At 48.4% G+C, this 24210-nt stretch overlaps 1 protein-coding gene and 1 long non-coding RNA gene across 2 annotated transcripts in view; one reads left to right on the forward strand and one right to left on the reverse strand.

Annotated features, from left to right (window-relative positions):
- Ubash3b (ubiquitin associated and SH3 domain containing B) overlaps positions 1–9875 on the reverse strand; it is a 149415-nt gene extending 139540 nt beyond the window's left edge. The window contains exon 1 of the mRNA XM_052757340.1: positions 9314–9875. Within this exon, the coding sequence (XP_052613300.1) occupies positions 9314–9441 (128 nt within the window). The 5' untranslated portion in view covers positions 9442–9875. The remainder of the gene's footprint in view (positions 1–9313) is intronic.
- Positions 9802–10623, forward strand: LOC128122080 (uncharacterized). The gene is made up of 2 exons (XR_008222328.1): positions 9802–10014; positions 10158–10623. It is a non-coding gene; the product is annotated as an uncharacterized LOC128122080 (long non-coding RNA).
- The last annotated feature ends 13587 nt before the right edge of the window (positions 10624–24210 follow it).

Here is a 24210-nt window from a genome sequence, read left to right on the forward strand (position 1 = left end):
GGGTGGAACTCAGGTTCTCATGCTTGCAAAGCAGGCACTTGACCATTCCGAGCCGCCCCTAAAGAACGTTCTTTGACAATAAAGTGTCAAGGAAAGGAAAGAAAAAGCGAAGGCACAAAATCCAAGTGCCCTGGAATGGAAGAGGAGGCACAAAAATGTCCCTGTGATGGTCAAATGCACTTGTCCAAGTCACCTTGGGGCCAGGCGATTGCAAACGACCTAAGAAACGGCTGAGTTCAATGTCCTTTACAGTTGGAACCACTGAGGCCCAGGAAGGGAAGGACACACGTCTAAAAAGCCAAGCAAGCCGGTTTCTGGCAGACGGCCAGATCAAGCAGCGTCTTGCAGTGCTCAGTAGTGAAACTGACATTGGCTGTTTCCTCCGCCCCACAGAACTCGGTGGGATGCGGTAGGCACAGGAGGTGGAGGTGGTCATCCAGGACACCTTCCCCTCATAAGTAGTAGGAGGCAAAGAGGATAGATAATTCAAGTCACCAGGGAAGAGGGTGTTAGAAAAATGGAACACTGGTCAGACTGAGGCAGGAGGATGAAGAGTTCAGTGCCAGCTGGGACTCTAAAATAAATAAATAAAGGGGGAGGGAGGAAGAGAGGGTCACGCTTACGTGCCCTTGGGAGATGATCCAGAGGATTCTAGCCAGCGTCACATCCACGCCAGCGTCACATCCACCCACCCACCCTCCAAGAAAACACAAGAAGCAGAAAGATTCTCCCAGAAATGTTTGGGCAAATTCCCAGTGGTCCCCAAGAGACTCCGCCTTAAAGAAGACAAGGGCTTTTAGTCCCCATGGGCACTGCCAGCGCCCTTCTCCTGGCACTGACTCTGTGTCCTGCTTGGGGCTGTGCCCGTCACAGTGCAGAAAGGCACAGGAGATCTGTTCTTGAGTCTCAGTCTCTCTCTCTCTCTCTCTCTCTCTCTCTCTCTCTCTCTCTCTCTCTCTCTCCAGACCTCAAGTCTGATTCCATTTGAGAGTGATCAGCAGACAGCCATATGGTACCCCATCGGATCCCTGAGCCTGGGCAGCAATCATCAATCACAGCCAGCAGCTTGGGCGGTGCTGGCTCTGCTCTGCCTCTGCTGCTACTTGGCCTGCCTGGCACCGTTCAGACCCTCTGGAGGGAGCCAGGCACGAGGGAGCAGATTGCAGTCCTGAGAAACACCATTGGCCTTTGCCCATTTACTACTGCCTATCAGCTCAGACAGGGGTATAAGGCACAGGGTAGCCAGGCATCCAGGCAGCACTAGCCCCATGAAGAATACGGCACAGGGGATGCCAGGCACTCTCCCACTGTTAGAATGGATTGGCACGTCTCACAGGCACAACTGTCCTTCATTACTGTCACAATTTGACCAGCAGAGCTGGGTTTGGTGGCACACCCCTAGAGTTCAAGCTACTCAGAAGGCTTAGTCAGGAAGATGGTCGGAGAGGAAGAGTTTTAGATGGCAGTGCGTGTGGGGTGGGGGTGGGGGGGTGAGGGGGTAGTACAGACAGGAAAACTGAGCCTTGGTGTGTTCAGAAACTCACCCCAAATTCACCAGCTGGTAAGGGCCAGGCCTAGGACTCAAACCCAGGCAAGGAGTTTATACTACACACCAAGGCAGGAGAAAGGAGGCAATTAAAAACAGGATCTCGGCTGGGCGGTGGTGGCGCACGCCTTTAATCCTAGCATTTGGGAGGCAGAGCCGGGCGGATCTCTGTGAGTTCGAGGCCAGCCTGGTCTACAGAGTGAGATCCAGGACAGGTACCAAAGCTACCCAGAGAAACCCTGTCTCGAAAAAACAAACAAACAAAAACAAAACAAAAAAAACAAACAAAAAAAAAAAAACAGGGTCTTCTTCAGTTCCCAGACGCTAGCACAGAGGGAAAAGACCCCATGTTCAATGCCTGCTGGGGGGAGATAGATAAAGACAGCTGCCAGATATCCATATAGAGGGAAAGCCCCCTACACACCCACACACACACACACACACACACACACACACACACACACGCACGCACGCACGCACGCACGCACACATGCACATGCCTGCTGGGATGGCAGAGGCTCTCACAGACCCACTGTCCTTAGCCGGAGTGACCGTGGTAGGAGACAAAGCAACACCTTTAGCTCCAAGAATGGCTGGCCAGGTGGCCACTCGAGGACACAAGCATGCCACACAACAGTAAGGCCGGGTGCTTGTCCCTTTCCACAGCACTCAGACTTCTAGGCCTGTTTCTTCATCAAATTTTCAATTTCTGAGACTTAAAAGTGGTTACGTTGGAGAATCTGCTGTGTCATCGCCAATGTGGTCTAAAAGCCTAACGTGTAATTAGAAATGAGGGCGCAACGGGGAATTTTCACAGAAGCTGTGTTCAGGGGTTATAATTAGGCCAGCGGCCTATTCACACGCCTCAAGGTCAGAAGAAACTAACTACTGATACACAACACGGGATGCTGAACAAAAAAAACACCATGATCAAGCCGAGCGTGGTGGCACACGCCCCTAGTCACCACACTTGCAAGGTGGATGCGTGAAGAGCCAAAGTTCAAAACCAGCCTCAGCTACACACATTTGAGGCCCTATCTCAGAAAACCTTAAGCTCTCTGTCTGTCTGTCTGTCTCCCTCTCTCCCTCGCCCCCCAACCTGAAACTCAATAAAAGAAGCAGAGCAGAACAGTATGCTTTTGCATGATACCACTTCCACGTGAGTCTAGAAAATGCCAACTAAGTCAACAAGCTGATCATCACAAGCTGCACAGGACTCGGGGGGATGAACTCAAGGTCGACGACTGTAAGAGAACACAAGAAAACTTCTACACCTGTCAAAAGGAAACTTTCTGGAGTTGTTCTCTCCGCCTACCCGGTGGGTCCCAGGACTGAACTCAGGTGGTCAGGCTTGGCGGCAAGCACCCTCGCCTACGGCTCCGTCTTGCTGACCCAGCCCAAGAAAACTTGAAGAAGGCACTTGATAGGCTGCCTTGCTGCACTCATCTGCCCAAGTGCATCCATCTTTACCAGCCTACCACTCCTCAGGAGACTAAATACATGGCCTGCCAACGTCCTTTTACATTGCAATCTCTATGTACACAGAAAGCTCACTGGACTTGAAGCTTTAGCCTGAGGTCCATACAGCAATAGGGACCCCCGCCCCCCAAAACAACAACAACAACAACAAAAAGCTGTGAGATCATAGGCTAATCCCTGAGGCCTCCGGTTTCCTCATCTGCAAAACAAGGCCTGTATCACTGCCTTTAGCCTCACAGTTGGTATTTAACGTACAGGAGGACTTTTTTTAAACTGCACCGTCACACACACGTATAAGAGGATGTCGCACAAGCCATAGTTACAATAGGTCGAGACTTCCTTGCCCTGCTCACCTGTAAGAGCCCTTCATCGGCAAGTGGACCATGACAGTATTTTTCTATCCAAGATGCACTGGGAAGCAGCTCCCACTCCCAGGTCAGAGTTGGCTGCATGTCAGAGATGCTTGGTCAGCCAAGTGCTTTCTGGGGATCCAGTGTCAACCAACAGGTAAACAAGAGAGAGCCAGAGAAACCAGACACTTTAATGCACGGCCCTGCCGGCTGCCCCTTCACTGCTCCAGGAGCCACTTTGCACTGCCTTTATCTTGGAGCAGTGAGGTGTAGCTAACTCTGTAGCTTGCTGCCTGAAGCCAAGTCCCAGGCGCTCACTCCAGCCTTCTGCCATGGTCTCGCTCTTTAACTAGACATAGCTCAAATAGTCTCGGCTGAGAGAAACAAGCCCATCCTAGCCAGCTATCCTCACCTGTAGTTCCACCGACATCCCCCACCTCTGTCTCCTTCCAATCTGACGCAACTTTACTTCAAACTAATAATGAATGTCCAGGCTCTGTGTTTTTCCAAGTCCTTTCCATTACTCCACTGGCCCATGCTATCAGGGCAGGCACTGCTGTGCACGAGAGCTGATCGCCACGTTGGGGAGAAGAGACTCAACGGCAATGTAGATGGTTCAAGTGTCAGGGAGACGCTGGACTAGAATCAGGGACATCACACTCCTGCCAAGTCCCTTCAAGACTATCTTGTTTTATTATTTGTTTGTTTGTTTGTTGTTGGAGAATGAACCCAGAGTCCCTGAAGACTAGGTTAGTGCTCTACCAGTGAGCCACATCACCAGTGAGATGATCTCTTTTTTCCCCCAATCACTGGGAAATATAAATATATACAAGCCACTATCTTTTTGGTAAGCAAAGAATGTTCTAGTCACAGGCAAGTTTTAAAGAATTAAAATAAGGCAACTGTGGTAATATCTACTGTGATCCCAGCACTCAGGAAGTAGGGGAAGTTGAACTAAGAGTTCAAGGCCAACCTTAGCTACACAGTCGGTTTGAGGCCAGCCTGGGCTACGTATCTCAAAACTAAAATAAATAAATGAAATGAAAATAAAAAGGCAGGGTTGTATGAGCAGAGTCCTTAGATTCAGTGACGCATTGACTTGCTCCAAGGCACACAACACAGTTGACCCCTAGAGACAAGCTGAGAGAGCATCTATCTGTCGAAGCCGGAGGGGGCGACATGCAGACAGTGATACCCTTGAATGAAGTCGGCTGTGCTCAGCCAGAGGCCACTTCCACTCTCCTCGGGTCCACTCAAGCCCACTCAGGCCCTCCACTCATTGGCCTCAGGGCTTTGCCCAGCGAACCCTCTTCCTTTTCCTTCAGACCAGCCTCACCAGCCTGGAGGAAGCTAGGTTTCTATTTTTAGAGTGTTTGGGCCAGCGCAGAGCTAATGAGCATTAAAAAGAAAAAGGAAGGGATGAGCTATACAGCCGTTGAAAGTTTCCTTCCAGAGTCTCATTCGCTCCCTCTTTGTCCCACTCCCCAGCATAACCACCAAGTGGGACATAAACAGGTCCCTCTACAGCAGTGTTTAGGTTAAACTGAAGCTTATGTGGGGTAACAAAGCCCCTGAGAGTAGTGATGAGCCAGAGATGACATACCCCACCTCCCAGGTCACCCTGGGTGGCCTGGCCTGACAGTGTGCCACTTTCAGCTCTGACAAGCACTTACAAGCCTGTGCTCATTAAGAGCACTCCCCTGAGAAGGCTCCCGCAAGGCCCTGCCTGGGGGGTTAAGTCAGCTTCAGGACCACAGTATGGCACAGCACAGATCAGAACGGGACCTGGACCTGATGACCTGTCATCTCTGTCCCTGTCCCAGGACAACAGACCCAGTTATATCCCAGGGGAGTCCGCTAGTAGCCGGGCTTCAGCTATTCTCTCCAGAAGGATGGCTGGGTCTTTCTTCATACACTACACCAAGGCTCTTCTGGGACCCCAGGGATGACACTGCTTATTCCTTCCTCCAATGTTCAGGTAAGTCTGCAGTCTTCCTCCTCAGTTCTCCACAGGAAGTTAAAAGCCTGCCCTCTGAAATCTGAAATAGCTCTCTCTTACTGACCCAAGTGAACCAACTAAGGAGAACTCCAGATACTTTTAGGGTCAGATAGGGACCACAATTCAAGCCTCCTTTGGGGCCCTGTGTGTGGCACTTGGGAGACAGAAGCAGGAGGATCAGGAATTCAAGGCCAGTTTCAGCTACATAGTGAGTTCAAGGCCAGTCTGGGCTATAAGAGACCCTTCGAAAATGAAAACAAAACAAAACAAACAAACAGACAAACAAAAAAACCTGCTCAGGGCATTGAATCTGATCAGGTAATTCCAAGAACACCACTCTCTTTTATGGAAAATTTAGCTACGAGCAATAAACCCAAGCTCCCTCCCTCAGATCTTACGTTTTTTTTCTCTTTGGTAAAAAGAGGCAATACCAGAAACACTACAGTACTTGTGGTAAGATATCTCCAAAAGATATCCATGTCTTTTTTTTTTCCTTTCGGTTTTTTGAGACAGGGTTTTTCTGTATAGCCCTGGCTGTACCAGAACTCGCTCTGTGGACCAAGCTGACCTCAGACTCAGGGATCCTCAGGCCTCTGCCTCCCAAGGGCTGGAATTAAAGGCGTAAACCACCAACGACAGGCCGATAGCTATGTCTTAATCCCTGAAATCTGTAAACACTACAAGAATGATGTGATAAAGTTTAGGGATGGCTCTGACATGGGTAATTATTCTGGATTACTCAAGACCATAGGGCAGTCCTCGGCATTCATGGAATACACTAGGCCATAAAAAAAGAACAAAATCCTGCCATTTGCTAAGGACAGGGGTGGAGCTGGAGATGACTATACCAAGTGCTCACCATCAGGCTTGATGTCCCGAGTTTGATCCTCGAGACTCATGTGGTGGAAGGAGAGAACTAGACTATAAGATGTTGTCCTGTAACCTCCACGTGCACATGTGGGGGGGCACGCACAAATAAATAAGTGTAATTAAATTTTTTTAGATTTGTTGATTTTATGCATGTAAGTGTTTTACCTGCAGATATGACTGTGTGCCACCTGGTGCCTAAGGCAGTCAGAAGAGGGCAGTAACTAGAATTACAAGCAGTTCTGAGCTGCTGTGTGCGTGCTGGGAATTGAACCTGGGTCCTCTGCATGAACATATGTTCTTAACCACTGAGCCATCGCTCCAATCCTGTATTTAAAAGGTTTTAGGTTTTTTTTTAAGTAAGAAAAAGTTTGAAAGTTTCTATCATTAAAAAAAAAGATAAGGCTGGTAACACACACATTTGGGATGGTGAGGCAGAAGGCTGAGAAATTTGATGCCAGCTTAGACTACACAGAAAGACCCTGTCTCACCAGAAAAAATAAAGAAGGAAAGTAGAAAGGAAGGAAAGAAAAGAGGGAGGGAATGTTACATATTTAAGAAAATGTTCAGCCCAATTTCAACATTACACAGTGTGAACATGTATGGGACTCCATGGATGCAGTTTTATGTAACCACTAACCATGATTTACCAGGGGCTGGGGATATGGTTCACTGTCTAAAGTGCTCACCACACAAGCACCTGAGTCTGGAGCCTCGGCACCCAAGTAAAAGCTGCGTGCACTGACAAGCATCAATGACCTCAGTGCTGGGTGGGAGGGGGGTGTAGACAGGTGGACTGGTCAGCTAGTCTAACCAAAACAACAGGCTCAAGATCACTGAGACCCTGTTCAAAATATAAGGTGGAGAGCGAGTAATAGGGGAAGACACTCAAGGTCAACCTCTGTCCTCCACACAGGAATGCAGGGGGGCATCACACATATACGCACGTACGCACGCACGCACGCGCGCGCACACACACATATTTCCTACATGTATCATAAGACACACCCAGAGGAAAATCTGGCGCAAAGAGAAGACAAAGGTACAGACTGGATGGAATGAAGTGGCCACAACCAAATAATGCCCACCAGCCAGCAGAAGCGGGATGAATGGGATGGGTTCTCTCCTAGAGCCTCCAGGGGGAGCACAACCTGGCAAACAGTTTTGCCCCAAGGATACCAACTTGGAACATCTGTCCCCTAGAATATGGTAGAGAATACATTTCTGTTGACTTCAGCCACCCAGCCTGTAGCCACTTGTTCCAGCAGCCAAAAGAAACAGCCACTGCATGCACTGGGAACTGATGAGTATCTCATCCACACAGAATCCCATGGTGCTTCCTGTAAGGTCTTACAGTGCAGACACAAGACCTAGGTTTGAATCGCTGCTCCCCACCTCTCACCCCCAACTACTGGGACCCTATGTATGTTGTACAACCTGTTTAAGCCCTGGCTTCCCTGGCCACAAAACAGGCATGGAGCATGTCTTCATTAAGTTGCTAGGAGGGTAAATGGGTAATGAAAATAAAATGTTTCCAACTGTCAATAATAGTCAGTAATCTAGCTATTGTGGGACCTCAGGAATCAAGCCAAACCAAATCAGGCCATCCTCCTAGTCTGCCGTGACCTGAGCAAGGCCTCCGAGGCCCACTGCAGGAAATAGATTGTTCCCTTAAAGCCCACTGAATATCAGATATGAAAAATCTAAAGAGTCCAGTGAAGCACCTCTCCTTTAAATTAAGCAATGTGGGTCCTTGACGCTGGTCTCACTTCAGAAATAGCAGCTGTCTGGAACTATGCAAGTTCTAAAGCACATTTGGCCTCTGTTCTGGTTCTCAGGAGGCTCCACAGAATGCCATCCATCCTCGGGGCTTTCTGTGGAGGATCCTCACCTAGGGACCCCCTGTAGAACCCTTCACATCTCCTCTCAAAGTCAGCAGGAAGCAGAAATCTCGGTCCACTTTGCGACCTTTCACGGACTGGGCCAAACAGCACTCCAGCCTGTCCTAGCAGGCTGGGTGGGATGATACATCCAGGAGCCTGCTTTATTATGACTGCAACCAAGTTAGTAAAGAACCCAGGCTCCCAGGAAAGATACCTAGAGTTATCGCCAGAACGAACTTACAGATAAAGTTCGCCCAACTCCAGTTCAGGTGACATAATTGAAAGAGTAAGAAAGCAGCACCTGCCACCATCCTGGACTTTGTGTCCCCACCAAGGAAACCAGCAAGCCAGGAATTAACCAGAGAAGCGTCCCCCCAACCCCACCCCACCCCGGCTAATCAGCGCCGGCTTTCTGTCAGGCGAGGCTCCAGCCCCTTGCACTGGAGTGCACCGGCTCCAGGGGACTCCTGCTGTTGCTGCCCGACGCTGGCAACCCCGCTCTTTCCTGAAGGCTGCAGCGACAGCCACCTGCGCTCTGTGCCCTTCCCCAGCCCAACCCTTGGAAAGGAAGGAGGAGGCAGGAGGGCACCCCCCCCCCTCATTCCCACTTTCCAGCACCCACAGCTTTCTGCACTGCCGTCACCACTGACGAGAACCCTGATCCCCTGGAGGAATCGCTTCTCCTTCCCATTCCATCCTCTCTATCAATGAACACGCAGCGACACCCACGCTCCCGCTCCTCCCACTCCGGAGGGAGCCGGAGCTCAAGAACGACATCCGGAGCTGGAAGCCGCTGCAGCGGGGGTGCCGGCCACCCTGCCCCGCTGCTCCTCGCCTTTCCCCAGCCACCAAAGTCACCCACCCACCCCTGCCACCACAAGCTGGCTCGGCACTCTAGATGGATAGGGGATCCAAGTCCTCCAAGGGACCTGCCTCTCCTTGCCTCGCCCGGGCTTACCAAAAGGGACCTCCGGGAAGCGCGCGCGCAAATCGCCCAGGGCCACCCGCGGAGCCCGGGATTCGAACCAGCTGCCCTAGCTGCCAGCATCCCCAAGCAAGCCCTTAGTCCAGCACTCCTGCCGTCAGCGCTCCCACCGCGTCCCCTCCCCAAGGAGGTCTCTCTCGGGCAGCGCCAGGATGGCGAGCCGGAGCGAAGCCGAGGGTCGCGGGGCCCGGGCGGGTTACTTACGCACGGGCGCGGGGGAAGCCCATGGACAGGAGTACGTCTAGCGCCGACCCATGCTTGACGGTGCCCGGGCGCTGCAGGCGGTCCCTGCGCGGGGTGACTTTGCTGTACAGCTCCTCACGCGCGGCCATGCCGAGGGCTGGGGTCGCGGTGCCGAGTGCCCGCTCAGCAGCCGCCCATCGCCCGCGCGCCGGAGCTGGGGGTCCCGGGAGGACGGCGGGGGCGGTGCTCCCAGCTCCCCGGGCGGAGACTGGCGCTTCCTGGAGAGGCCCCGGGAGCTCGGCACCGGCTGGCGGCTTCTGCGGGACCGACCTAAGCCCGCTGTGCCCCGGAGTCCCAACACTGCGCCGCTGCAGCCTTCTCTCTCCTCCGCCCCCCGGCTTCTCCTCCCCGAGCTGTCCGGGAATTTGCAATGAGTAATTTTTGAATGGATCAAAAAGGAAAAGCAGCCTTGTGGGCAGGCCCTGCCTCGCCTGTGCCGGGCCCCGCCCCTCTCTTAAAGCGGCCGCGCGGGCCCAAACCCTGCTGGCTGGATTCCAACCGTAGTAGGGATTGCTTCTAGACAGAAGGTCCCCCAGCGACGAACTAGGCCAGTGTACTCGGATTCACAGAGCCCCAGGTCTGCCCTTGGCTTGCATATCGACCCATCTGGGCCTGGACGCTTCGGAATAGCCCATTTCACGTTTCATTTGATCATTGGCGAGGTCAGTAATGGAAACCTACTGCACGGATGGATGAGAGAACCAGAAGGCTAAGCCATAATCAGGCCCGCGGGGGGGGGGGGGGGGGGGAAGGTGTCATTTCAAATAGATCCTGCAAAAGTTACAAAGTTGTTACATCTTTGTAGGCCAGGTCTCCACAGCCCGCAGCGACTGGAGAGCAACTTCTGGAAAAGAGCCTCTGGCTCTTGGAAGTGGTTAGGACCTGAGAGGGCAGAGGCCAGGGAGGAAGGGAGAAGAGAAAGGAAAGGGAAAAGGGAAGAGGAGCAGAGAACCGAAGGGCTAGAAGGTAGAAGGAGAAGAAACCAACCGAGAAAGGACACTAATGACAGCACCCTGTCAACAAACGGGTTCAGCACAGGAGGGAGCCACAAGTGAACCCCACCACAGCTGGACCAACCAACTTCCTCAGAGAACAGAAGTCATTGCTACTCATGCCCCGTGTCTCACACCATGAACCGCTGAGGAATTAAAGCTTGGTCATCTGGAGACAAAGCCATTGTCCTTAATCGGGAACAGAGCCCCATTTGATGTCGTAGAAAAGGCATAGATCTTCTTTGGGGGTAATAATAATAATACCTAACATTTCTAGGACCCATTTGTGTGCCAATGATTGTGTTAAGCATGCTGGCTGAGTTAACTCATGGGCCTTTTACAAGGCCCTGGAGGGTGCCTACCTGCATGGCCTGGTTTTATAGATGAGGAAACTCAACTCAGAGCGGGCAGAGGAAAATGAGCTCACAAGGGAAGAGATGGAGCTTTGACTCACCGTGGTGCCCTGAACAAGTTACTTCTGTCCCCAACAGCCTTGTATTGTAGTACCATCTATAAAGTAGTAGTAGTCACCTAATCTCTCTCTCTCTCTCTCTCTCTCTCTCTCTCTCTCTCTCTCTCTCTCTCTCTCTCACACACACACACACACACACACACACACACACACACACACACACACACACCAGGTTATCCAGGCTCTCCTGCTTGCCTTCTTAGGGTGTAGGGGTGAGATGGGGACCAGCACTCTCAATGTAGCTTTAAATGTTACTTTATAGGACACCAGGGGAAATTATAGCTTAATTCCCTGACCTCCCATCCTCCACTTTTTTTTTTTTTAAATTCAAAGTATCAGTGGCATTTGGAAGTAAGGAGATGGGACGGGGGAAGCATGGATAACAATTTGCATATTTCTGCCTGGTGTTATAAAAGAGACCAGGGACAGTTCACACTTCCTAAGTGGGGGAGTTTCTTCTTTCTTCTTCCCAGCAGAGGGAATGCTTGGCCAAGGGGCGGGGGGGTTGAAGGGAGCTGGGAAAACCATAATCCATAGACTAGCCTCCTTGGGATGTGCTCAGTAAAGTCTACTGGACAGTACCCAGCATTCTAAATCTTTTTCAAATATCTGGACTTGAGCCAGATGATCTGGATTTCAGTCAAGAAAAGATACTGTCTGTGGCAGCACCCTGTGCACTCAGAGTCCTGCAGGAACAGCAGCTCTGATTTAACGAGCCCTTACTAGATGTTGGGGCTGTCTTTAGTGTCTTACCTAGGGGCTCACTCAGTTCTCTGACCAGACTACAAGGTGAACCTCTCTTGAGAAACCGGCACCCACGTCTTGGGTATGTACTGTTCTTTTGCCAAGTACTTGTCTCTCTCAATGCACGAGCTTAAAGCTATGTTACGATATTTTCTCTTTTACGTTTTTATTTTATTTACTCATTTGTTTCTGTGTGAGTGTGAGCATGTGTATTTACTCAAGCACAACAGTGGGTGTGAAAGTCAGAAGACAACTTGTAGGAGTCATTTCTCCTCCTTTATTGTGTGGATCCCAGGGACTGAACTCAGGCCACAAGTGCCTCTGCCCATTGATCCATCACACTAGGTTAACGTATTTTCTTAAGAAATTCCAACTTTGGGGGGTGGGGGGTGGTGGGGAGTGCTGAAGACATGCTCATGGGTTACAAGAGCATTTGTTGCTACTGCAGAGGATCTAGGTTCAATTTCTAACACCTACATGGTAGTTCACAACCATCTGTCACTCCAGTTCTAGGGGGGGTCTGATGCCCTCTTCTGTCTGCCATGCATGTTCCAAACATACATGTGGTACACAGACATCTACTTGGGCAAAACACACATAAAATAAAATGAACATATCTGATAAAAATAAACTTTTTATATTAAGCCAACCACCACTTACTGTTATGACAAAAAGAATGTCAAACTTTAAGACAGTTGATTCTGTCTTTTTTGTTTGTTTGTTTGTTTATTGTTTGTGGCAGTCTTTCTATGTAGCCCAGGTTAACCTCAAACTCAACATCCTCCTGCCTCAGCCTCCTTCCAAGTGCTGGATTACAGACCTAAGCCACCCATGCTCTGTGTGATTGCCTTCCGTGTCTCTTGACATGGTGTGTTGGAGCTCTGTTTCTCTGGAAAGATAATTAAGTTGTCTTCCCCCTGCCTCTGGAAAACTGTGGGACAGGGGGAATGCTTGTTGTAAAAACAGTTGTGAAGAGCCTGCAAAGGGCACTACGGAAAACCAGGCACCTTCAATGCAAATTATTTTCTGTTATGTCTGGGGCCGTTTTTGCAGAGGTCTCAGCCTGGCTCCTGCCCTTTTTCAGATCAGTGCCTGGTTATTTTAATTGGGATGGCTGCCATTTGCTCTGCACAGGGCTGGGGGCTGGCCATTAAGATGCATTGTGCTTTAATTGTGTTGACTTTGAAAGGCGAGGAGAAGCTTTATAAACATCCATATCGTTCTTTTACAAAGGAGGAAGAAGAGTGAGCGTGTTCATCTGACAGTGTATCTTATAGCTGTGGGGAAGGAGGAGGCGGAGGAGGAGGGCTTGCACAATGTGGAGCTGACACATCAACGTTAAGCTGCCGTTCCCTCCGAGGAAAAGCAAGTTGTCATGTCCCTGTGCCCGGTCGTGTCAGAATCCACGCAGCCCACAAAGCTCTTTTGTTTGTGTGAACACCGCTTCACTTCATGTCACTGGCCCCAGCCACTTTCTTGGTATAGGAGCCCTTCCACGGTGGCCATAGAGATGCCCAGGGTGGGATCAGTTGACTTGCCTTCCTCCTCCTCTGCTTTCTCTTCCTTCTCCTTCTCTTCCCCCCTCCTCCTCCTCTTTCCTACTTCTTCTTCCTTCTCCCTTTCCTACCCCTCCTCCTCCCTCCTTCTGAAAACAGTGTCTCACCATGTCACCAGGCTTGGAACTGATCCTCCTGCCTCTGCCTTCCAAGCGCTAGGCTTAGAGGCAGCCTACCGGCCTGCACTTGTCCTTTCAGAAGTCTGTTCTTCCTTTTCCCTCTCCTTCTCTTGGGTCAGGAGAAAAGGTCAGCAGTTGCATCAGAACAGGAGGGAAAGTCCGAAGACGACTTCCGGTTCTGAGGGCTAAGTGTAGTCTTGGTCAATGAAAGCAGTTTTTGAGCCTATGGGAATGACTTTAGCTCCTGAACTTCAAGAGGGTTTTTCATGCATATCAAGTCATGTGCTGCCATCTCTAGGCTCACTCTCCTCACCTATCAAACGTGAGGCTTTCCCCCAAGGCTGTCAACCCAGGACACTGGAACTCAGGAGCTCTTTGAGGGTAGGGTAGGATCACCCAGCTGGAAGCTGGGTGGATGAAGCATGATGCACTGGCTTCCTCTTTCGGTGCAAAGAAGCCCCATCAGCTTTACGTCTTGGGAAGTCTTCTGTGAGAAAGAGTTTGGAAACATTTCTAATACTTTTGAAAGCATGGAATAAAAGTTTGGGTTTGGTTCACGGTTTGATGTGTGTGTGTGTGTGTGTGTGTGTGTGTGTGTGTGTGTGTGTGTGTGTGTGTACATGTGTGTGAGAAGGTGCATGAGCCCATGTGTATGTGGAAGTCCTAGGTTGACATTGGGAGTCCTTCTCAATCACTCTTCACCTTGTTTTTGAGGCAAAGTCTCTCAGGTGAACCCAGAGCTTGCAGATAAGGCAAGTCTGGCTAGCCAGCTAGATCTGGGGATGGCCTGTCTCCACCCTTTTACCTTCTGAATCTGGAATTACAAACAGACTGCCATGCCACCCAGCTCTTACGTGCATAATGGGATTCAAACTCTAGTCCTGTTTGTTTGTTGTTTGTTTGTTTTATGGTGTCTCAAGTATCCCAGTGTGCTAGATAGTTTTATGTCAACCTAACACAAGCTAGAGTCATTGGAGAGGAGGGAACCTCAATTGAGAAAATGACTCCCCAAGACAGGGCTGTAGGCAAGCCTGTAGAGCGCTTTCTTGGTGATTAATGGGGAGGGGCCCAGCCCTTTGTGGATGGAGCTCCACCCCTGGACTGATGGTCCTGGGTTCTATAAGAAAGTGGATTGAACAAACCTTGGAGGAGCAAGCCAGTAAGCAGTACCCTTCCATGGCCTCTACATCAGCTCCTGCTTCCGGGTTCCAGGCATGTTTGAGTTCCTGTCTAGACTTTCTTCAGTGATGGATTGTGACGTGGAAGTGGAATAAACCCTGTCTTCCCCAACTTGCCTTTGGTCATGGTGCTTTATCACAGCAATAAAAACCCAACTAGGATACCCAGGGTGGCCCCAAAATTGCTAGGTACTGGAGGCTGCTCTTGAACTCCCTCTCTTCGTTTCTCTACATTCCAAACTCAGGATTATAGGTGTGTGCCGCTCAGCTTCAGAACTAGACGATTTTTAACACCAGGGTTAGTTTTGGTAGTCTGTCGCTGAACATAAGGAAAGCAAGGGAGACAGGGGTAGGATTGGTTTTACGAGGAAGAGACAGAGAGACAAGTGAGAAGTGGGCTAGGGACGAAGGGCAAAGAAGAAAGGGACCAGCCAGGATGAGTGATGAGAGAAATGGGTGGCTGCAAGGTCCACCCAGTCCAACCCTGCCCCACCACAGAGGCTAGCCTACCCTTTTTCCTATTGCCTAAGCGACCTACCTGAATCTCTTTCTCCCACTAAGCTCTTTTACTGTCGTCCAGTTGCTTGGAGGCCAGAAGCTGCTCTTCACGTGGGCTGGTCTGAACCGGTTGGATCTATAAAGGCTGCCACAGTGGCTGATTGTCAACCTCTGACATCATCATAATAGCGTCTGCTTGTTGACTAGCACCCTCTTCCAGGACAGGTCAAGACTGCCATGTTGACACGGGGAAGAACCGCAAACGGGAAAAATTGAAAGGATGGTGTCCAAATTCCTGGAAAATCTCTGCTCATTCATAGAAGACCATTCCTCTCCCTTAGTAACCTATCCTTACCCCCCACTTATATAATCTCCTTACCCTAGATAAGCAACAAGTTGATTTGTGAGTCTCTCCCTCCTGTTCTTCCCTCCTTCCCTTCCTTCTGTTTTGTTTTGGTTTTTTGGTTTTTGAGACAGGGTTTCTCTGTGTAGTTTTGGTGCCTGTCCTGGATCTGTGTATATATGTATATGTATATGTATATGTATATATATATATACATATACATATATACACATACATATATGCCGGCCTTGAATTCACAGAGATCCGCCTGGCTCTGCCTCCCGAGTACTGGGATTAAAGGCGTGCATTACCACCGCCCGGCTCTGTTTTGGTTTTTAAAAACATGTTTTCTAGTTATTTGTGGTTAACAAGGGTGCACTCCTGTACAACATTCTTGTGGAGGTCAGAGGACAGCTTGAAGTAGCCAGTTGTCTCCCCCAACCATGCGGCTTAACGTCAACGGGCTTGGGAGCAGCCACCAGCTCACCTTTTGGTTTTGTTTTTTTAAATGTCTCACTCTGTAGCTGAAGTAGACTTGGAACGCAGTCTGCAGCACAGACTGGCCTTGGACTCACAAGGGCTCTCTTGCCTCAGTCTCCTAAATGCTGGGATCCTGAGCATGTGCCTCCAGATCCTGTTTAGTTATCTATCACAGCGTGGGGGGGGGGGGGGGGGGGGGGGGGGGGAGGGGCAGCCTCCAACAGCGCAGGGCTGGGAAGGAATTCACAGAGTCAACAGCTTTTTTTTTTTTTTTTTTTTAAATCTGAGGGGATTAAAGGAAAAGAGACTCTCTTGTTGGTTTCCTTCAGACCTGTTCTTGATTCTTCTTTCATATTCTCTATTCATTATTTTCTTGGTGATTTCCTCCTCTCATTCTTGATGTTTTCCTTCTAACTCTATCTTTATTCTTCATGTTTTCCTTCTAACTCATTTTAACTCTATCTTTATTCTTTCCCTTATAGCTTATATACGCCAGCAAAATCTTTCAGGCAACATAAGAATTACAATGTAGTTACATCCTGTTTTTCAAGTGAATGATTGCAATGAATACAAGTAAAAAAACAGCATGTTTCCCACATCCCTTAACATGATTAAACATTTTATGTATTACAGGTGAAAAGCAAATTATCCCAAGAACCCATGTACATTCATACCCAAGCAACTTGTTATAGATTAACAGTGTGGGCAAGCAAGGTATTCTTTTACTGGCAGGCTGTGTTTTGTGGTTATAAATAAAGGACCAATTACTTTACTACTTATCTTGAAAGATAATCTTATAAGGAATCTTAAAGGAATCACAAACCTAAACTTTTTTACATGAAAAACAATCAGTCAGCTCTACTTTAAACTATTGGGGGGGGGGGTTATTAAGGCAATGCCACATGGTTAAAAAGGAGGTTTATTTTGGAGTAACTTACAGCAAGTAAAGGGGTTGGTTACAGGATCCAGGAGAGGTGAGGTGCAGTCCAGCAGTGTTCTCTGGAGAACTCTACTCGGTCTACCATCCAGCATCCAGGATCACTAGGAACCAAGAGCGCTGGCACATCCAGATCTCGGGTCTTCAGGGCTCCTGTCTTGGCCCTGCCTCAGGGGCAGGTCATAGGTAGTCGTGACAGTTACCAGAAGCCTCACTGGGGGTAGTACTTCCAGATCAAAGCTGCAACAGCTACCCACCACATTGAATAGTTTTTCATATCAGGAGATTGAGGCTAAAAATGGGTACAAGGAATTAATCATCACCTTTGGTAATCAACCAATCCTAGCAAGAAAGGCACATAAGCCAATGATAATTGGGCTGCTTTGTATTTGTTCCTTGACCATAACAAGTTTCTCACTCAACTATGTGCCTTTCTAAAACTTTAGATTGTCTTCTTGGGTTTTTAACCTCAAAGCTATTTGGTGAAAACATCTACTCTAACCTTAAGTTATTTTCAAAGCTTTGTTTCAGCTATGATGCACTCTGAAACCTGTGAACATACCTCCCAACATTGAGACTAGAAGAATTTAAACTACCTGGGCTACTGGGACTCACTTGTTTTTCTTAATCATTAACCTAAGACACAGTCTATACAGCTCCTCAATTGAAACTTATATGCTCTAGCTGTGTGACACTTCCTTGTTTTATTTTTTATTATCAAAACTCTGTTTAAATGAACATTATTATTATCATCAATTAGACAACACAGATTAGGAAGAAATCATCTTCATAATAATCCAAAGGTAAAAATGCACCATAGAATGGGCTATTTCCATGAGATAAACACACTACATTAAAGGCAGTAGGTATCTCCCCACACCCATTCACACCATGCCAGATACCAGGGGAAGACGACAGCGGCAAACATGTAAAGGCATGGCGGAGACAAATGACACTCTGGGGTGTGTGGTCTCAGGGCCTTGTCTATCTGAGAGTCACCCATCAGGGATTTGCTTCCTGGTTGGGCTGGCAACCTGAAGTCAATTGCCACCTGCTGATCCTCTGATGTGGCCCCCGGCAGTTGTATCAAGAATTCTTGACTCCAAGCCAGGCAGTGATGGCACATGCCTTTAATTCCAGCACTCTCGAGGCAGAGGCAGAGGAACTGCTGTGAGTTTGAGGCCAGCCTGGTCTACAGAGCAAGTTCCAGCACAGCCAAGGCTATACAGAGAAACTCTGTCTCAAAAACAAAACAAATAATCAAAAAAAAATTGTAGAATGAAATACCAAGATCGAGTCTCTTTTATTCTTGGTCATGAGTCAGAGTGGAACCAAAAGTAGTGGTGCATACCTGTAATCTAGCAGTCTAGAGGTGGAGGCAAGAGGCTAGCCTGTTCTACACAGTGAGGTGTAGGCCAGCCTGGACTATGTGAGACCCTGTCTCAAAAAAACAAAGAAGGGGAGTAGGGTCTGAGTATGGCAGAGCATGTCTGCAATCTCAGCACTTGGGAGGCTAGAGGCAGGAGGATTGCTTTGGGTTTGAGGCCAGATTGTTCTACATAGCAAGTTCCATGCCAGCCAGGGCCATATGGAAAGACTCTGTCTCACATATAAACAAACAAACAAACCAAGAATCAGTAGTACAACTAGACCAGATCTAAGAACCTAGAGATGGCTGGCTACTGCATTATCTTAAAGCTGTTTCTAATATGCAACACAGTACAAACAAACAAAAAAACAAACAACCTGCCACAGTGTGTATGTGATTCCAGACTGTTGTTTGTTTAACATGTGAAGTCAGGTTGCACGGGAGGAAAGGCCAAGGGTAGAAGAAGTGTGGACCATTGGTCCAAACCCAACAGAAAGCCTATATTGCTTTCTTACAAAGATTTGTTTATTTGTTTTTGTGGGTACATGTCTCTGTCTATGTGAATGATGGCGCAGGTGAGTGTGCCTGTGGCCAGAAGAGGGCATCAAGTCTCCTCCTTGCTCATTCTCCACCTATTCCTCTGAGACCTAGTCTCTCTCCAGACCTAGGGCTCACAATTTCACAGTTAGATTGCAAGCTAGCACTCCAGTAATCCTTCCTTGGGAGCTGGGGTTACAGGCCACTGTGAGACATCAGGCTCGTTATGTGAAAGCTGGGATCCAAACTCTGGTTTCGTGATTGTTCAGCAAACACTCAACCACTAAGCCATGTCTCCAATCTCAGAAAACTTAACATTTTTTTCTGTTTTGTTTAAGAAAATAATTTAAGATAGTTCCCTCGACTACACTAGGAAGAGGGGAGAGGTAACTGTTTTCATTATTTGCTTGTTTTGTTGTGATTTTTGCCTGTCTTTGGGTTTCTATTCTGAATCTTCACTGAAGACTGTATGTATATCTCCCTGTTGCTCCCTATAAGGACAGGCATGCTGCTTCAGGGTCCCTGTCCCCAAACTGCCATGTAATGAAAGATGTGTTGTGAAAGAAACCGAGCCAGACAGGAAGATGTCGAGTTTAAGGCCAGCTTAGGCCTTATAGCTGTCTCAAAGAAACAAACATGTGAATACAATTTGAGCAAAACAAACAAGTGTTTGCTCCTTCCCGAGCTCTCTCCCTTTACCCCATGTTCTCTTCCTCACCGGCCTCAGACAAAAGGAACTAACCCTGACAAACGTGTATCTGCTGCACGTTAGGGCTCCCAATTACTATTTCATATCCTCAGCCACACTGCCAATAAGCCATCTACCGCAAAACCGTCTGCCTCAGAGAAGGGCCACAGCTTGCCAAAAGTCACATGCTTCCTACAGGGCAGAACAAACATTAGAGACCACGGTGTCTGAACTCAGGTTGAGGGCATAACACTACAGTGAACCTTTAACGATCAGTATTGATTTGAAATATTGTCGCAGACAAATCGTTTCAGTAGATTATCCTACAGCTGTTCTGTGACATAAACTGCAGAGCTGTTCAAGCTCAAGGGTCAATCAATACTTCAGAAGACAGGCACATATAAAAGGTTTTAGCAGGGGGGCTGGAGAGATGGCTCCGTGGTTAAGAACACTGGCTGCTCTTCCGGAGGATGCAGGTTTAATTCCCAGCAACCACATGGCAGCTTCTAACTGTCAGTAACTCCGGTTCCAGGGAATTCAGCACCCTCACACAGACATACATGCAGGCAAAACACCAATCAATGCTCATACAAATAAATAAATAAATTTTAAAAGGGGCTTTAGAAAACAGGACATAGAAGTAAATGTTACTAAACTCATTAATGACAAACATGTTTTTTGTTTCCCCCCTCTGCCTACTCCCTGTCCACAATGACTGGATAACTACTATCTCTGGATGCAGGCTCACAGCTCTGCGTGACTTCAAGGAATACAATGTCTAACAGGAGACAAAAGAGACCAGGACACGACAGCACAGGATGTGTAAGAGACACAGTGGTTTGTCGAGATAGATCTAGCGGCTGTGTGGGAGGGTGACAGGGGAAAGTGTCTCCAGGGAAAAGGAGGACTCTGCCTGACGATGACTGGAAGGTCATTCGGCGAGGAACAAGGTAGCAGAAGAGGGCAAGACAGAGGGAATAGGGAAGGGGAGAAAGCGTGTTCACTGGGCATAGTGGTACGTGCCTGGAATCTAGCACTCAGGAGGCAGACTAGTCTATACAGAAAGTTCCAAGCCAGCCAGGGCTACGTAGTATTATGACCTTGTGTCAAAAAATATAAAGAAAAAGAAAACCAAATGTAACAAAAGCCCACATATTATTCCAAAGAGAGGACATATGAAGCCCCGAATTGCAGAAACCTGAGGAGTGGGAACAGGGAAGCAGTTGGTTCAGATGCTGCATACAAGAGGCTGCAGAATTTGGGCTACTGTCGTGCCAGGCTTCTTGGTGGGTAATAGTTCTGCAGCTGGTGTTTGGCTGGCATGGCCACCCTATTGAGCACTGCAGGCCTGCTCAACTTGAACTACTTGGATCCTAGGGAAAAATTAGTCTCTTCACAAAATGCTGTCCATTAAAATAAAAAAAAAATGCTGTCCGTTCTTTAATCCCAACTAAAGTCCTACAATTCCCAGGAAATCTTCCAAGATGCTCAGCTACTAAGAACTTGCACTTGGCCCGGCGGTGGTGGCGCACGCCTTTAATCCCAGCACTCGGGAGGCAGAGCCAGGCGGATCTCTGTGAGTTCGAGGCCAGCCTGGACTACCAAGTGAGTTCCAGGAAAGGCGCAAAGCTACACAGAGAAACCCTGTCTCGAAAAACCAAAAAAAAAAAAAAGAACTTGCACTTAATTTTTAAAGTTATTTATAAACTTTTCAGCCGTGGCTGTCCTGGATCTCACTCTGTAGACCAGACTGGCCTTGAACTCATAGAGGTCTTCCTGCCTCTGCCTCCTGAGTGCTGGGATTAAAGGTCTGTACCACCACTGCCTGGCTAATTTATTTTACATATGAATGTTTGCCTGCGTGTGTGTGTGTGTGTGTGTGTGTGTGTGTGTGTGTGTGTGTGTGTGTACCTAGTGCCCATGCCATGGAGGTCAGAAAAAGGCATCTGATCTCCTAGAGCTGGAGTTATGGATGGTTGTGAGCTGCCTGCCATGTGGGTGCTTGGGAATTGGATCCAAAAGAACTAATTAATGAAAACTATCCATAATGGACATTTGGGGGATACTGGGGATTTGAATGTGGACTGGATGTCAGCTGCTGTTGTCCTGATGTTGGTTTTTGTGGTGGTGATTTTGTCAGAGAACGTGCTTGTCCTCTGGAGATGCAGACTGACATTTCTAAGAGTGAGGTGTCACAATATGACAGGCTAATCTCCAGAGGGTTTAGCTGAAGAGAAGTACAAGTGCCAATCTAGAGAGAGCAAAGGAAGGCTGCCTGTGTGTGTGTATGCGTGTGTGCGTGCATGCGTGGTGAGCACTTGCCAGTTGCTGTATCTGCCTGAATGGACACATGGACATTCACAGTACTATTCTTTCCACTTTTCCCCTGATTTTGAAAATGTTCAAAAAACTTTTTAAAAATCAACAAATTGTAGTTAAGGGGCTAGTGGTGTAGATCAGTTGGTCGAGTATTTATCTCGCATGCAGAAGGCCCCTGGGTTTGATCTACAGTGCCACATGAATGGACCCGGTGGCTCATCCCTGTAACTCCAAAACTCCAGAGAGGGAGAAGATGGAGAATCAGAAGTTCCAAGTCATACTTGGCTAGTTTGATGCTAGCCTGGGTGGCATTGAGACCCTGTGTCAAAGGAAGAGAGAGGAGGGGATGGGAGTGGGGGTGGGGAGGGGGATAGGAGGAAGGTGAATTGCAGAAGTACAGCTGTCTGTCAAAAGATGGCTGGTTTTTCTGCAAGAGTTGCGATGCATTTGCAGGAAAGATACGAAGCAGCAGGAGCAGGGGAGGTCTGGGCCTCCTCGCAGAGTTAGCAAAGCTAGGGTTGGAACGAGGATTCAGGTTGTTTTCTCCCTAGGAGAGTACGCAGTACAGAGAGCAAGTCCCCGATACCCAGAGCCATCAGGCAGCTTGGCCTCTGCTTCCTGGCTATTTTCCTCTTCTGTGTCACCACACAGATAAGTATAAAAACCCGGCCGCAATCACTAGGAGGGGTATCAACATGTTGCCTTTTTTCTTTGAGACAGGGTTTCTCTGTGTAGTTTTGGTGCCTGTCCTGGATCTTGCTCTGTAGACCAGGCTGGCCTCGAACTCACAGAGATCCGCCTGGCTCTGCTCCAGAGTGCAGGGATTAAAGGCGTGCGCCATCACCGAAGCGAAATAGCTCATCTCAGGCTGCTGCTCACAGTAAAGCAAGCTTCTTATGTGAGGCCCCTTGATGCCCTCTCCAGGGCAGCATGTCTCCCTGAAATGGGCTTGCCTCCCTGCCATGTTCGCCTTATTACAACCACCTCATCCCCCAACAGCTAGTATTTCAACCTGTCTCTAGAAGAAAGAATGCCCTAGATATTTGTAATTCTATTTCTGGTCCCCTGTTTTTAGGAATATCACTATCCCTCGCCTCCTGTGATGAATGCAAGCACTTCCCGGGAGCCAATACATCTCTCCATTTACAGAGCGGCTGGTGGTGAAGTTGGCCACAAGTGCACTGAGCTTATCTGGAAAAAGTTCTGGGCAGCTGAGTGACACTTGATCCAGAGCTGAATGGTCACTCTGTGCAGGGATGCTAGTGTTGGGGCTGGCTCTTATCCGCCGCTCGGTTTTGAAAAGAGTCACTCATTCACTTATTCAGGATGAGTAACAGTTGGTGGTGATGGACAGATAGCAGATCGTTGATTTCATTTCCTGCCCGTGGTTTCTGCACAGGGGTCTGACGGGCAGAGAGAGGCATTTCAAAAATGTTCATGCAAACAGCACCGCTAGGCAAAGTGGGCAGTTCCCTAAGGCGGACTGCTGTGCCCAGCAGCATTCATCTCATAGGATACATTCCAATGCAGTAACTCCTGATATTGATCTCCTTTATTTTACAATCACATCTTCTATGTGGGCTAGTACATAATTCTTAACGGGGGGTAGAGGAAGAAGATTGAAGGCTATTTGCCACCAAGTATACCCTCAGCCTTTCTCCCTCTCTCCTCTCTCTCAGTATTTTTCAAGACAGAGTTTCTTTGTGTAGCCCTGGATGTCCCGGAACTCACACTGTAGACCAGGCTGGCCTTGAACTCACAGAGATCCACCTGCCTCTGTCTCCTGAGTGCTGGGATTAAAGGTGTGTGCCACCGTCGCCCAGCTTGTTGACTTTTCTTAGATTAATTTTATTTTTAATCACGTGTGTGTGTGTGTGTGTGTGTGTGTGTGTGTGTGTGTGTGTGTGTACGTGTGGTTATGGATGCTGGTGCCTGAGGAAGCCAGAAGAGGGTATCAGATTCCCTGAGTTGGAGTTATAGGCAGTTAGTTGTGAGCTGCCTGATGTCAGTGAACTTGAGTCCTCTCTAAGAGCAGGAAGCACTCTGGACTGTTGAGCCGATCCTTAGTCCTAGCATCAGGTGCTTTACACAGAGATTCCTTGAATCCTTAGGACACTCCTGTAAGTAAGGTTTTCCCCACTTCATTTCACAGATGTGGAGAGCAAAATCCAGTGAGCTGGAACTTACCCCACATTCACTGCAACCCAAGCTTCTCCCACCATGGTTTATCTCCAAGAACTCACTGGTCCCTCTGTCATTTGATTGCTAGTCATTGGCTTCAGGCTACTCATTGCCCTTCATTCCCAATCCACATCTCCTCACACTGCTGGGATGATGTGATGATGAGCTCCACTAAGCACTCCTGAGAAGAATGAGAACATGGATTTTCAAGACAGATATTAATGAGGACCAAGTGCCCTTCGTCTCCATTAGCCTGAAAAGCAGTGGATCATTGCTCATTGTATTGCAGCTATCTATCATATCACACACACCAGCAGTTCCCAGTCCTTCTGATACTGGTAGGTCCTAGGATGTTACCAATTTCCTTAGGAGATATTGTAGCGGTTACAAGTTAATTCTGAAAAATAATAGTTAAAATTAGTATATATTTAACCTCTAGTTTTAT

This window comes from Peromyscus californicus, unplaced genomic scaffold (assembly GCF_007827085.1).
Source record: "Peromyscus californicus insignis strain IS unplaced genomic scaffold, ASM782708v3 Scaffold_11__1_contigs__length_118956290, whole genome shotgun sequence".
NCBI lineage: Eukaryota > Metazoa > Chordata > Mammalia > Rodentia > Cricetidae > Peromyscus > Peromyscus californicus.